The following is a 14866-nucleotide window of genomic DNA, read 5'->3' on the forward strand; positions in this document are numbered from 1 at the left end:
TTCAGTAGTTCATTCAGCATGATGGCTGCGGATGCTGCGGATGCTCTCTGCTGCATCCTGCATCCGCACCAGCTTTCTCTCCTACTTCTCACCGTCACCCTCTCCTCTCTGCCGGCCCCGACAGCAGCACTGCTCGGCGTCCGGCCGGAAGACACCCAGAGCGGAGAGTTGTCCGTGCAGGATGGGGTACTGAGGGCGGTCGAGGGGACCCGCTTCATACTGAGGGTTTACTACTCCACATTTCCTGCTGCGGAGTATCCCAACAGCCTGAACGTCAGCGGCAGACCTGACGCCGCTCCTGCCGCTCCGTGGATCGCGTTCATAGAGGAACCAGGTGGGGAAAGCGGGGACACGGAGAGGCGGTCCACAGGGAATCCCTGCGAAGAGGAGAATGCCCAGAGCTCAGACATCGAGCTGCTGGGCTCTTTCAGATCTGCCTCAAGTCACAACTCAGTTTTGGTGGAGCTGCTCGCGAAAGACCTGCGCAGAGGCGAGGGGATCAAATACTACTCCATGTGCGCGTTTGACGGAGTGAAATGGGAACATTTCAGCACCAAAGACTTCTGGTTGGCGGTGGTGGAGAGACCTCCAGAGGCAGATGTTTGGCTCCAGGCAGGTGTCTCGGTACTCTTGTTAGCACTGTCTGCGCTCTGCAGCGGTCTGAACATAAGCATGCTGGCTCTGGACCCCGTGGAGCTGCGGGTCCTGCAAAACAGTGGCACAGAGAAGGAGCAGAAATACGCACGAAAGATAGAGTCGGTGCGTAAACATGGGAACTACATCCTTTGCACCGTGGTGCTTGGCAACGTGCTTACAAATACATGCTTTGTGGTGTGGATGTGCCAGATTTTAGGAATGACAGCTCTCTCAACTGCCTCTTGTACTTTGGGGATATTCTTCATTGGCGAGATTTTACCTCACTCCCTGGCGTCCAGGCACAGTCTCGCCATCGCCTCCAAGACCCTCTGCGCGACCCGCCTGCTGATGCTGGTGTTTTTCCCCATCGCCTACCCAGTCTCAAAGATTTTGGACATCCTGCTGCACCAAGAGATTAGTAGCTTCTACACCAGGGAGAAGTTGGTGGCCATGTTACGCGTCACAGATCCGTACCACGACCTGGTCAAAGAGGAGCTCAACATCATACAGGGAGCCCTGGAGCTGAGGACCAAGACCGTGGAGGACGTGCTGACCCCGCTGTCGGACTGCTACATGCTGTCCTCGGACGCCACGCTGGATTTTTGCACCATGTCGGACGTGATGCAGAGCGGTTTCACCCGAATTCCGGTCTACGAGAACGAGAGGTCCAACATCGTGGACATCCTGTTTGTCAAAGACTTGGCCTTCGTGGATCCTGACGATTGCACTCCCCTAAAAACTATTACTCAGTTTTACAAGCATCCCATGCACTGCGTGTTCAACGACACCAAACTGGATGTGATGCTGGAGGAATTTAAGAGAGGTAACTCCACTTTAAATCACATCAGAGGTCAGGTCTCAGAAGTGCTCTCCGGGAGGGAGGTGTGTCTTTTGTTATTGCATGTTCAGAACGTATAACTTAAGAGTAGGAAGTCCGTGTCGAGTGTGGGAGGCGCCATATGCTTGTCTTGGAACAGTTTCAAAGCTACCTCCTAGGAGTTAAAAGTGTTTTGAAGTGACAGTGCAGAAGTCAATGTCATCAGTCCTTTGGCTCACAGTGGGCCTGTCAGTAAAGCCCTTTGATCCCAAGAGCAGTGGGAGCCATGTGTGAAATCTGATACAGTGTCACACAGTGAGTCTGGTTCAGCCATAAAAAAAAGAGGTTTGAGGCTACCCAGGATCAGATTGGGGTTACCTTGAAAATGTATGTAGTAAAAGCCATTTTCCCATGACAACAGCACTGAACTTTTTATTCCCCCTTCACCCCTGCTTGTTTCCCCTTTTTTATATCATGAGCTTTAGTTATCGGATCTGCACTTTAATGTAATGTTGAAAAGGAATTTAGCAAGAGTGCAGGCATTTACCCTCCCTGGAATGTCAGTATAGGTAATGAATAGCATCTCTATCTCTCTCTGACTCACACATATTTTGTCTGATAAGCATCTTTGCTGATAAGTGCATTCAGTATTACAGCACTCGTACACATGCAGTGATAATTAGCATCCGTTCACTACCGACAAAAAGTGTCGCTTCTCCCCAGGGGCCCCATTCAGTCTGGATGATAACATTTGAATATGATTCTGAGCAGAGATCAGCTCAAACTGCTCCCCTGACGGGGTCACACGGTAAAATGGAGACATATGAGAGGCTACTGGAACGGCTGTTATGTAAGGGTTTCACTGACATTGGCTTATGTTTGGGGGATTAGAATGTAAACCTGTTTCATTGACAGAGAGAGAGAGCTCAATAGATGTCGGTCAGAGGCAGCAGTTGTTCTGATTAGAATGTGAAAGGGGGACACCGTGGACACAGTGGCAGGGTTATAAATTAGATTGCCACTTACAGGTCACGAGGTTTACAACTTTATTTTGGTCAGGATTATGAAGGATAGGTTTGGTCTGACACTTGTGATCCATGGGCCCCAGTCTGACCCGGTGTGTTTCCTTATTGTGTGTTATTTATAGAGAAGGTTAGGTGAAAAGGTCACCTTTAGATTGCGTGTGTGTGTGCACCTAATTGTTAGCCCGCGGTGGCTTTGAAGCTTCTTTCCCTCTGTGGGTTGTCGCCATACAAACCTGCAGAGCAACCATGAAAAATTCAGCTCCAACCTTTCCCTTCCCCTCTCACCTCCTGCTCGCATGGATTACAGGCTCCTGCTGCCCAGGAAGCCTGGCTGGAAGCTGTGGAGACGTCTCACTGAGAAGGCTGATGGGCTGGGCTGAGGTCTGTGTTGGAATAAAGGAAGGAAATGTCACCAGTTATGAAAGAAATGGAAGAGAGGACTGCAAACACGCTGTTCAGTGGAAAATACATTGATATGCTTTCATACGGCAGGCAATGCTCTATAATGTATGCATGTATGCTGTCGTGGCATGATGAGCAACACAAAATCCGCTGTAAATCTGTAGATTTATCGGGGTGAGGCATCAGTGGTGGGAGCAGTAGGCTACTGAGGTCATTTCTTATTAGTTCAAAGTAGTAACACATGTTATAAAACACTCCTTTACAAGTAAAAGTCATACAATCTAAATCTTTACAATTATTATTAACAATATGTACTTAAAATATAAAAGGTGATTCAAAATGGCCCCTGTCGGTATTACATCAGTATGGTACACGGTCATATTTATTAGGGCATTAGCATGTAAGCTGGGATTTAATTTTGTAGTATGTAGATCCATTTAACTGCTTCATACACTGTTGGAAAGCTCAATCAATAACAACATGCTTTATATTTTATAAGCTGATCATATGTTTTGTATGTAAAATCAATACATCCAGTGGAGTAAAAAGTGGAGTAAAAAGTACAATATTTCTCCCTGAAATGTGCTGTATTTGAGTAAATATAGCAGACAAACCTACTAAAGAAACCATTTAATACACTTAACAACAACATAACAATAAAATCAAGACATTTAGTTCACGGCCAAGAAATCATAAAAGGCAGCCATTATGGTTTTTACAAGCTAAATGTGTGCATAAGTTGTTGTGTGGGCACATGTGTGTAAAACAAGGAGAGGAAAAAAAATACAAAAAACAATACATTGTTTCCTCCTATAGTATTGTATGGCTGTAATGTTTGCAGAGACAGACGTCAAACATACACATATTGCAAGATCATATGCAAACATATCATGCATTAAGATCTAAAACCACACATAGACTAAAGGAGCTGGAGAAACTGGCGGAGCAGAAGCATTTTCAAAAAGGACATTCACGGTAGGTCCAGTTTCGCCCCGGGCATGTGTGTCTGTGTGTCTCTGTGTGTGAGTCTGGTAAGTGTGTGTCGGTCTGCAAGAGTATTATGTAACATATGAATGATGTAATGCAGTGTGCCCGGGCACATCACCAGCTGATGGCAAATCCGACTCTCTGACTCACCTGAGCTCTTCAGACAAGCTGACCTGAGCGCTGAGCACAACCTCGTCATCTCAGCCAATCTCGCACAGCCAGAGTTTCATGTTTGGAGATGGCTGTCTGTCAGTCAATCAGGTTTTTTTTTTTTTTGTCTTGTTGCAGTGGATTAAAGTATTTGATTCATTTTATCCCCTGGCAGTGATCCCCTAAATCGTCCCATCTCATATGAGCCACTGATTTTGTTCAAGTGAGGTCGGAGGCTGTTGAAATCTGTGTTCTAGTGACGTCATGAATTCGGTTAGATAACTCATTTGACGTAAGAAGAACCGTGCGACTGTTATAATTACAAAGAAGAAATGTACATTTAATACATAATAATAGATTTACGTTTTAAATATCTGTGTTCTCTATATGTCACAACTAATAGTGTGTTCGTTAATGTGTTCAGGGGTTGTTTGTTCTGCTCTCCCGGGGATGTTCGACTGTGGTGGCAACTTTAACTTCTTGTCACATTTGCTTTATTGTCTCGTTCCGGAGATGCTGCTGGCGACCTGTGTCATTGTATCTGGCAGGCATGTCATGTTCAGCCTAACGCACACGGAAAGGGAGCGCTGGGTCTGCTCATGGATGTGTAAAGTGTGTATGTGTGTATGTATGTGTGTTTACAGAGGTGGCAGCAGCATGGGCAGTTAAGTCAGCAGATGCAGGCATCCCCAGACTGATTGCATAATCTCAGTGTTTACGTAAGGGCCCAAGTCTTCCAAACTGTCAAAGTGTCTCCGCACTAATCCCCCAATGCCCACTTTCTTCTCGTCTGAGTCACACACACACACACACACATACACACACACACACACACAAACAAGGGCCGTCCTGACATTAGAATAATGTCATATTCAAGCTCTAAGTTAGTTCTCCTCCTGTGTTTATGGCCTCTCAGCTCCAGTTGGTGTATTAATGCTGATTTTCCTCTCTGCACAGATCCAGTTGGAGGTTGTTGACTTGTGTTATTTTTATCCAGTGACGCTGCCTCTCAACTCAATTGCATGGGCAGTTTTTAGCATAAACTCTCCTCGTGAAAACATCTGAACTCACCCTTTTTCTTTTCTGATGAATGCAGGCAAGTCCCACCTGGCTGTGGTGCAGAGGGTGAACAGCGAAGGTGAGGGAGACCCCTTCTATGAAGTGATGGGCATCGTCACCCTGGAGGACGTCATAGAAGAGATCATCAAGTCTGAGATTGTGGATGAGACAGACCTGTTTAGTACGTATGATGCACGAACAAGCTGATTATGAAACTGTTTTCAAAGTCACTGTTTCATTAGCTGTGAATCAATTTGACTATATTTCCAGCCGCCGCACTGAATAGATTTTCTTTCAGTTTGTCACAGCAGCTGACAGAGTTTGTTCAGCTCTGTGGTCCACAACGTCACTGAGAAACGCTCAATTCTACAACAAATGCAGTATATTGTAATATTTAGGGCTGTTACAAGTAGCAGTTCAGCATTTATAGAACGATGGATTTTCCTTTCCACCATCTCCTCTCCTGTTTTCTCATTAAACTATATTGATCCCACGCTCACTCCTCTGTTGCTCCCAGCTCCTTGCTGATGCATAATTAAATAATGTAAATTAATGGCCCAGTTTCACAGATAATCACCATAATCCGCTCATCTTTAATTGGCTGGAAAGGCTCTCCACAGAAAGGAAGTCAAATGCCAAACTCCCTTCATTTCATGTTTAATCTGGTCTGTGCTTTCACTTCACTCACTGGATTTTACCGAAAGTATTTGGACAGAATTGGGGAAGTAACTTTCAAAAAAATTCCCATAAGCCGTGAACATAACATTTTGAAGTGTGCTACCATTTTAATTACATGCAGAGAGTCTGAAGCAGTCACTGGGGCACTTGCGTGGGTGTTCATAAACTCAGGTTTTTAGTGTGTGTCTGCATGTGCATAATTATGTGTGTCTATATAGCACAGGGGAGCTAATCTCTCCAGACTTTGCACTTCAGGCATTTATAGCACCAGCTGTTCCTGCTGCAGCTACGATGTATTTAATGGGATGTATTGCATTTAATGCATCTCGTGTCTGCAGAGGATAAGCCAATTTATCAATGAGAGGTGGATAATGTCAAGCTATCTGCTGCTGGAGATAAACTTACTAATACATCTGTTAGCATCAACTAATGAGGTCAGTGACACCTCAAAGTAGCTTCTACTTACTTGTAGTGTCAACAGGAATAGGCCACTGTACCAAAGACAAACTAATAATCAGTAAAAGAGTATATCAGAGCATATATGAAATATGAAATTAGCACTGGCTTCCGTGCACTTTTATGATTTGCAATCTGTGTGTGTTCATAGCTGATAATCGGAACAGAAGACGTGTGTCCAACCACGAGAGGAAACAGCAGGATTTCTCGATCTTCAAACTGGCAGAAAATGAGCTGAAGGTGAAGATTTCACCCCAGTTGCTGCTCGCAACACACCGCTTCTTGGCAACAGGTAGCATCGTATGTGTGTTTAAGCATGCATGCAGAGTACTTGTGGTTGCACACAGTGGATTGCAGGGTAAAACCAGGACAAGGACATGTGTAATTTGTGTGTGTGTGTGTGTCTATATGCATTTATCTTGTAGAGGTGGAGCCTTTTAGGCTGTGTCACCTGTCAGAGAAGGTCTTGTTGCGTCTCATCAAACATCCCAGCATTGTGCAGGAACTCAAGTTCAACCCCAAGAACAAACACGCTCCTCAACACTACCTCTTTCAGAGAAACAAACCTGTGGACTACTTTGTCCTCGTTCTGCAGGTAAAACACTCTTCTGCTGCTTTTTAAACCAGATAATACTAATGACAGAAGTTGCAGATGAATTATGAAGCAAAATCACTTCTGTGCTTGTAATTGCAGTGTTTTGCTGCATATTTTCCGTGTGGGAGGCTCCATTAGATGAGTAATCAATTAAGTATCGCACCATATAGCTAATGTTTGTAAATGGCTGTTTTTGGCGTTGCAGGGACGAGTGGAGGTAGAGATAGGAAAAGAGGCTCTACGCTTTGAAAATGGAGCGTTTTCCTGTTATGGCATGCCAGCACTCATCATGCCCTTGCCTATTGGTAAGTAAGTGCACACATGAAGCAATACAGATCAATATCACAATGAGGGTAATGACAACAGGGAAGTTCAGCAATAATAATCATAAAGTAAGGCAGTGCTGGTGGGCGTGTTTTTGCTGTCTAAATCCCACCCAGCGTCTGTGTCAGCTTGATAAAGGCAGGAGCTGCCGTGGGAAGTAAGTAATTAAAAGAAGCGATTTCAGAGAATTTCCCAGTGGAAGGACATGACCTGCACAGGATTATATGAAATCCATCTAAGACTACAGAGCAAGCAGAAAGCCTCTCTCTCTATCTCTCTCTTGTGGTGGTTACATGTTTTGCATATGTGATGTTCAGAGTGAGCTAAAGCAAATAGAAGCCCTCATTAAATATTGAAAATCCTTGCTTAGGACATTACAGAATCCCAAATGTTCTCTTAAGCAGCTGCAGAATTATCAGATCTCAAAAGCTGTTTTTTTACTGACTTTATTTATTTTTTGCTCTCATTCTGAGTCATTGCTCTCCAACATTTAGCTAGGCAGTGCTCAAATCAAAACCATGCAGAATATAGGTCAATGGAAAAGACCTACGCAACAAAATGCACAAAAATGACTTCTATGTCTAACGCCATCTTTTAAAAGTATGGTCATTGGAGAAGTGCTGACCTGCTCTCTTTAGCTTAAATTAAAAGTAAGTAAAACATGACAACGTCTTTTAAGTTATGGCACCAGACAGAATATATCATATAACAATATATTTGAAAGGTATAGGTAACTGTGTAAGGTGTGGGTCTGTCAAGGAACAGTTTGTGTTAAAAAAAAAGACTTAAAAGGGGCAAGTCGTGTCAACGTTAACTGCCTTGAGTGGCCAGTATTGAAGTAAAGTCAAGATTGGCAACAATTTAAGTCCGTTAAAATCAATAAAGAGAGCTGGAGAAGAGATATACAATAACACTGTTTTCCTTCATTTCTAAAAAATTGGAAAAATGACAACGACAGAGCTGCAGTACGCGCAACTATAGTCAAAGTTGAACAAGTACAATTGAATTAGCATTAGTGCACAATACATAGGGCAGAGCCAAAAACATCTATGTCACTTCAGAGTGCTGAACATAAAAAATGTAAAAAATATAATTTGAGTATTTCTGATAGATTTGGGTGCGTTAGCTCATTTCTTACTTTTGGACAGTTTTTGACCCAATAGCGATAATGTATGTAAGAAATACACAGCTAACAATGTGTTTACTTCTTCTGTTCTGTTCTGTTCAGGTCCGAGGTATAGTTCCCGAGGCAGTGGTCTGAACCAATCAGATTCATTAATGAGTGGAGGCAGCGTGGGACAGCTCACTACAGGAGGAGGGGTCTACTTACCAGACTACTCCGTTCGACAGCTCACAGACCTGCAGATCATTAAGGTTACCCCTTAAGAATGCCTACACACACAACACTGAATCGTATGAAGAAATCAGCAACCGCTGTTTATAATCTCAAACAAATGTAAATAAATTGGGAGCACAAGCAAGCAAGTGCACTTTTAAACTCCCTTCATTTAATCTTCAAGATTTCCAAAAATGCAGCTCTTCCTCTGCTGCAGCGTTTGCCTTTGATATGTCCTAATCTTTGCTTCTCACTGAACACAGTCATCCCGTCTCTCGCTCTGCCCTCCATACCTCTCTCCTTTAATCACTGGGGATAATTGAGCTCCATTTCAACCATGAATATTTAACCTGAAATGATGGATGTGCCCTCTCCCTTCACCTCCCAATGCAGTCCACGTTTCCCCCTGTCCACACACACTGGAGTTAGACAGGCAGCCATGTATGCACAGATCTTAAACATGCTTTCTATGTCCCCACAGATCACCAGGAACCACTACCAGAACGCCCTCATGGCCGCCAGGATGGACAGCTCCCCTCAGACTCCAGACCCGGTTTATCTCGACGCTAAAGGGAGGCCTGCGGTCCCAGAGGTCCGCTCGCACAGCATCGCCCTCCCCCTCACACACACGCACACTCGTCTGGGGCTGGCACGCCTTGCACATCTCCATCTCCACGGTGGCCTTCGCAACACCTCCCAGCTCAATGAAAGAAACCGTATCGTCCGTAAGTATGGTGTAGATGCCGTGATAGAATATGTTGACTGTGCAACTTGTATTTACGTCACAACGGTGAGTTGGTGCTAAAACGATATGTCAATTAATCCATTGAAAAATAATCTATTACAAGTTTGATAATCTGTCCTTTTATTTTAATTGGCTCTATTACTGATAAAAAAAACGTAGGTTTAACAGGTGTGTTAGGTGTGTATCCCTGAAGAGCCACTGGCTCCGAAGCTATTTCCTCTGTGTAGATTCCAGTGCAGATCTTTTAAGGTCTAAATGCTGTTTCATAGAATTCTAAAGGAAACATTTTGTAACATTTTGGTGTTAGCGTGAAGGTTGACACAAATATCAGCTATCAGCAGCCTTAATCCACATATAACTAGAGCTGGGCGATCTTTCCTCCATTCGCTCTTAAATACATTCGTTTATTTTAACATTTCCCCTGCTCACTGTTAAGAGCAACACCAAAGCCCTGACGTGTAAATGATGATCTGCTTGACCCAGGATAAGGTTTAATCTATTTCCTTTAGATTTATCAGTAAAGAATGAATCCTCTAACTTAAACATCCATAGTGACTCACTCACAAAACGGGTGCAAACATGGCATCATCCAATCGGTACTGGTTTCAAGGCTTAAAGGATTTCCCACATACCATCTGTCTTACGCTGTGTGTCATTGCACAGATGGTTCAGCTGGTTGTCAATAAAAGAGTAGCATCCAGTTATATACCTTCCACCAGGTTTTATGTTCAATCACAACACAACATATTTCACATATTAGTTGTAGCTCATCTTTAGCTGCAATTTAAACCTTATACTTTTAATCTACTGTCATTTTAAACTTACTGGAACCTCAAAAACCCATTGCGCGAAAAATAGAAAGTTCTTTACCTCCCTCTACAGGCAGAGCTACAATCCAGCAGCTGTTGTGTGGATCATAGCAGTTGGTTTAAGGCTGATTGGTCTAAATCCCTCTTCACAGGCAGTAAATCCGATGGGCAGAGGAGTCCAAATGATACGGCGTTCCTCCGCATGGATGAGATTCCCTACATCCATGAGGACCGGCCGGAATATTATGGAGAGAATGGTGAGTGCAGCTTCATGCATCCTGACTGGAGAAAAAGCTCATGAATCCCAGGGATTTTTAGTTTGTTCCTTTTCAAATGTACACAATGTCCAGAAATTGTAAAAAATTTAAACAACAATGGTGGTAAATACCGTAATGGTAAACGCACATGCCAGTGCTGAGTGTTTTTAGTTGAAAGGTTTTAGTCAAAGAATTATGAAACATTTAAAGAAGAAATAACATACTATTCCTCTCAAAAGAACAGTTTAATCCAAATGCTATAACCCCCCCCCCCCCCCCCCCCCCCCTTCAATATACTCAAGAATGTTGCTGCTACCGCTTTACTTGTTAGCTTATGGTGTTGTTAGCTAAAATGATATAATAACATAAACTTCAGATATATATTGCTGTGTAACTCACTTTACTGAGTCACATTGCTGAGTTTATGACTCTTCTCTACTTTTTCTACTGTTACACAACATTTTCATGTCACATTTCAAGGGTTTTATTACAGAAGTATGTGAACACACCGTTCCTCACCAGGAGATGTTTGTTGATTCCTTCTTGTGATCCCATTTAGCTCTAGTCAGTTTTCCTAACAAAAAGCAACTGGTTTTATCTTGTAGGCTGTTTACAGTACATCCCCGTAGGTCAGGGGGTTATTTCCCTCCATCTACACTCTGTCTAACTCTCTTAAACTTTATCTGTCAGACGTGCCTACAGAGTCCCAACCCTCCACCTCTCCCTTCATCAGCTCCCTGTCTCTGTCCAGCTCGGAGGAGAACATTGGGAAGAAGCTGTTGCGTAAATTGAGTAAGCGAGCAATTTGTCACGAACACCGATGCAACAGCACACCCCCACGCACCGTCACATGCGCCCCAACGTCTCTGTCAGACATAGGTATCTTAGCAACAGGTGATGTGTAGTGGCCCTTGCTGCAACCTACTCCTTTTCAGCAGAGCAGATTCTCCAGATGCATCTGTTGGCTCAGATAGGATATGACTCATTTACTTGAATTCATTCATTGGGGCGGCAGCTGTGCTGCTTAGCGCTGCTAACGTTACTTCAGTTAACAGCAGATGTGAGGTAGTTCAAAAACAATCGCAGTAAATGGAAGGATGAGAATATCAGAAGAAAACTGACGCAGCTACAGGTTATGACAGGTGTTTTTAACCAGTGATGACCTGAATTTCTCTTCTGTTTCTAGGCAACAAGAGGAGGAAAAAGTCTCGAGACAGAGAACAGAGTTTGGAGGAAGGTTCAGAGCAACCGCCAGTGACGAGCTAGCACAGTGACACTGAGGAGGAGGAGGGATGAAGCTTCTTACTCTTCATCACTCACTGGTCCTCCTTATTAAGCAACCACCCCCCCTCATAGACTCCCTCCATGCTCTGACACAGCTCTCACAGGAGACTGAGCCATTCTCATGTGATGTAGCCACCAGTAACACTCAGGTCCCCACTGGCACACTCTGTCCCACCTCTGCCTGACTTCACACCCTTAAAGGGATTGCTGATAATAAGGGGGACAGATCTGAAAAAAGCTTGATTGGACAAATCTAAACAACATAGTCTTGGATTTATCCAGCCTTACACTGGACTGCATGGAGATTTTAATCACATGTTTTTGTAGTAAACAGGGAAATCTTGCTTTATCCATAATGTTAACGCTGAATCATCTCATTTAAGCCATCTGGACTCGACAAGATCTCTCAATATGGAAATTACAGGTCATTTTTTCTGAGCCAGCTTTAACATTTGACTAGATCAAACAATGAATACAAGAGTTTTATTTTATTAATATTTGTTATTATGAGGCAGTTCCCACATAATGTAACTGTCCTAATGTTGCCATAACAATGACACCGACTGCCAACAGTACCAGACACACCAGCCATTGGCTAAGAATAAAAAGCCACAAGACAAGAGCACAATTTTTACGCCAAGTTATAAGAACACAATTATGAAAAAGCCATACATTCATTTTCAGCTTGAATGACCACTTATTGTATACACTGACTGACCTCTCAGCAAGTTCAGAAGGGTGTGTTCACTTTTGAAAATACCTGTGGTTGAAACAACACAATTTCTTTGCTGAATTTTATATGAAAGTGTCAGAATTACTTAAAGTAACTGACGATAGCAATATAAGTCATCTTACATGGTGTGAATGGCTACCACATACACGCATACATTCAGTAAACGAGTCCTTCCCACATTAATGCATCCTACATACAGTCCGTATGGTACGTCTTCCCATTCAAACATTCCCTTCTCACTGCATATGTAGCTGTATGGACACAGTTTTAGTGTTTCTATTAAACAAACACCCACACTTATCTACCTTTTCTCTTGATGTTACCGCCTCTGAAAAAAATCATTAGCCTATTGTTTGTTTTCATCCAGTAGAAAGCGGGAAGGCGATCATCTTCATACCATTAGCTATACCACATTAGACACTTTTCTATGTACAGTTCATCTTACTAAAACTGTATACACCAGGGGTATTGGGGTTTGGGTCTGGGGATCCAGATGGATATTATGAGTATTCTCGAGGAAAGAGTAGTTGCTACTTGCATGTTTATGCTGCTTTTACTGTAGTAGTATGCCCTGTAGAAAGCCCTGTTTTTCCATATGCATGCTTAAGTAAAAGAATGCATGAATAGGACGATCTGCAGTAACTTCTCTTCACAAAGGTGCAGTGAGTGACTTACTGAAATCTTAAGTGACTTTAGGTTTTAAAATGAATCTAAAGTTTTCATTGCTTAGGTTGAGAAAAAGTGCAATAAATACTGAAACAAGGCTGAAGTTTTCATGGAGGAGGCTATAGGATGCAGCTTATTGAAGGAAAGAATTAAGCAATCGTTCTATAAATCGTCTATTATTGAAATAATGAAATAATCATTCGATCCTTTTTGAAAAGGGAGCGGTAGCTGCAGCTCAGGTATAAGAAAGATATGAAAGACGAAAGCAATATGACACACTGACGCTCCACCAAATCAAATACACACACACACACACACACACAAAGTGACATAATTCATTCTGCTCGGTAAGGCTATGGAAGTACAAAGGACACCGCACTGCTGAGCTATACGCATTGACCCCTCTATGTACACAGAAAGTCCAACGGGAAATCTTTTGATCTGACAACCGGACGTGGAGCAAGAGAATTTGTGTGAATCATAAAGTCTCTCAGCTGAATGCTTTGAAAGATTTTGCAGTTGGTTAACACAGATTTATATTTGTGAGGATTGATGTACAGTTTGTTTGCGATTTAAAAAAAAGCAAACTTTAATTTTGTAATGTAAAATGTAGATGATTATATAAGTTACCCAAAGATATAAAGAGACAGACCATATGTTCTACACAAGGTTTTATTCAATTATTAATAAATTGACTGAACTAATTATATTATTCTTGTCTAATTTGTTTTGTCTCTGTCACTTATATTCGCCAAATCCAAACGACTATAAAGTGTGGACACAGTATTATATTTTGCTACAATCATTCACTTCAAATCACTTGTACAGGGGCTTGTGAAGGCTGTTTTAACCTTATCATTAAATCAGTTCCAACATATGTGACACCACCACAAACATGCTATCCATAGTTCCTTATTAGAGTAGTTAATCCTCACATTGGCTTAATTTGCATATTATTATGTACTGTGCACAGTGATAGGATAGCAACCTGCCACTGACACCACGGTCTTACATAATAGTGCACTAGTGCTACGAACAGACAATCAGTGTGCCAACTCAACATTAATTCGGCAGGTGTCCGAGGCAACCAGAAGCATAAAAGCACTCAGCTGTGAAAACGGAGATTACTCTGGAGTCACGACACGTGTTAGAATAGTTCCGAACCACTTGTGCTCACTTAACACAAACTAGAAATAAAAACACTTATTATATTATTTATAAATTACATAGTTCAAGTTAAAAATATCTCCCTGAGAACACTCATCTCTTGTTCACATTGCAAACAGCAGTAAGCATAATACTGCTACTTCTCTCATGATAGAGGAGGTAAATACTTACCCAAGCTACATTGAGCCAGTTTGGTCAGTGCTCTCAACAGCCGTTAATCATACGTGCCAATTACTGCACGTTTAATGCAATTGGAAATGTGTTTTTAACACTTGGAATGGATGAATCATAACAGTATGACATGAAACATTTTTAGAAAGTTGAGTCAGCACTGCTGGGGTAAGAAACACAGTCACAGATGTACTGACGCACGCAAAGGTCCTGGTGATGACACGTACTCAAAAAGGACACTACATGTAGAGCATCTGTGATGTCACACAAAGTACACACTATAAACGGGAGACCAACAGGAAGAAAACAGGGACAAATTATGAACAATTACTAGAAGGAATAATTCCCATTTGTGCGTTCAGATAGAAATAGATCTAAGAATGTTTAGCCTAGCTTAGCATAAACAATGAAAGGAAGGGGAAACAAGGCCAGTGAGCTGAAAGATGTTTGTGCAAATAAGAGTTTATGTTTTCTCCAGGAAATCTACTGGATACAAACACTTTGCCTGGAATCAGGTGGCTCACGGCCGGGCAGGAGGAAGAACCGAGAACTGTGGGTAGTGTAGTCTT

General features: G+C 42.6%; 1 protein-coding gene across 1 annotated transcript; it reads left to right on the forward strand.

Annotated features, from left to right (window-relative positions):
- Positions 1-11542, forward strand: cnnm1 (cyclin and CBS domain divalent metal cation transport mediator 1). Its single transcript, XM_076077058.1, has 10 exons — positions 1-1459; positions 5114-5257; positions 6362-6502; positions 6636-6805; positions 7011-7110; positions 8358-8503; positions 8947-9190; positions 10172-10276; positions 10967-11068; positions 11463-11542. The coding sequence occupies exons 1-10, from the start codon at positions 19-21 to the stop codon at positions 11540-11542; spliced, it is 2673 nt and encodes an 890-aa protein (XP_075933173.1). The 5' UTR covers positions 1-18.
- Positions 11543-14866: the final 3324 nt, after the last annotated feature.

Source organism: Anarhichas minor, unplaced genomic scaffold (assembly GCF_050575085.1).
Source record: "Anarhichas minor isolate MPS153535 unplaced genomic scaffold, ASM5057508v1 ptg000058l, whole genome shotgun sequence".
Classification (NCBI taxonomy): Eukaryota; Metazoa; Chordata; class Actinopteri; order Perciformes; family Anarhichadidae; genus Anarhichas; species Anarhichas minor.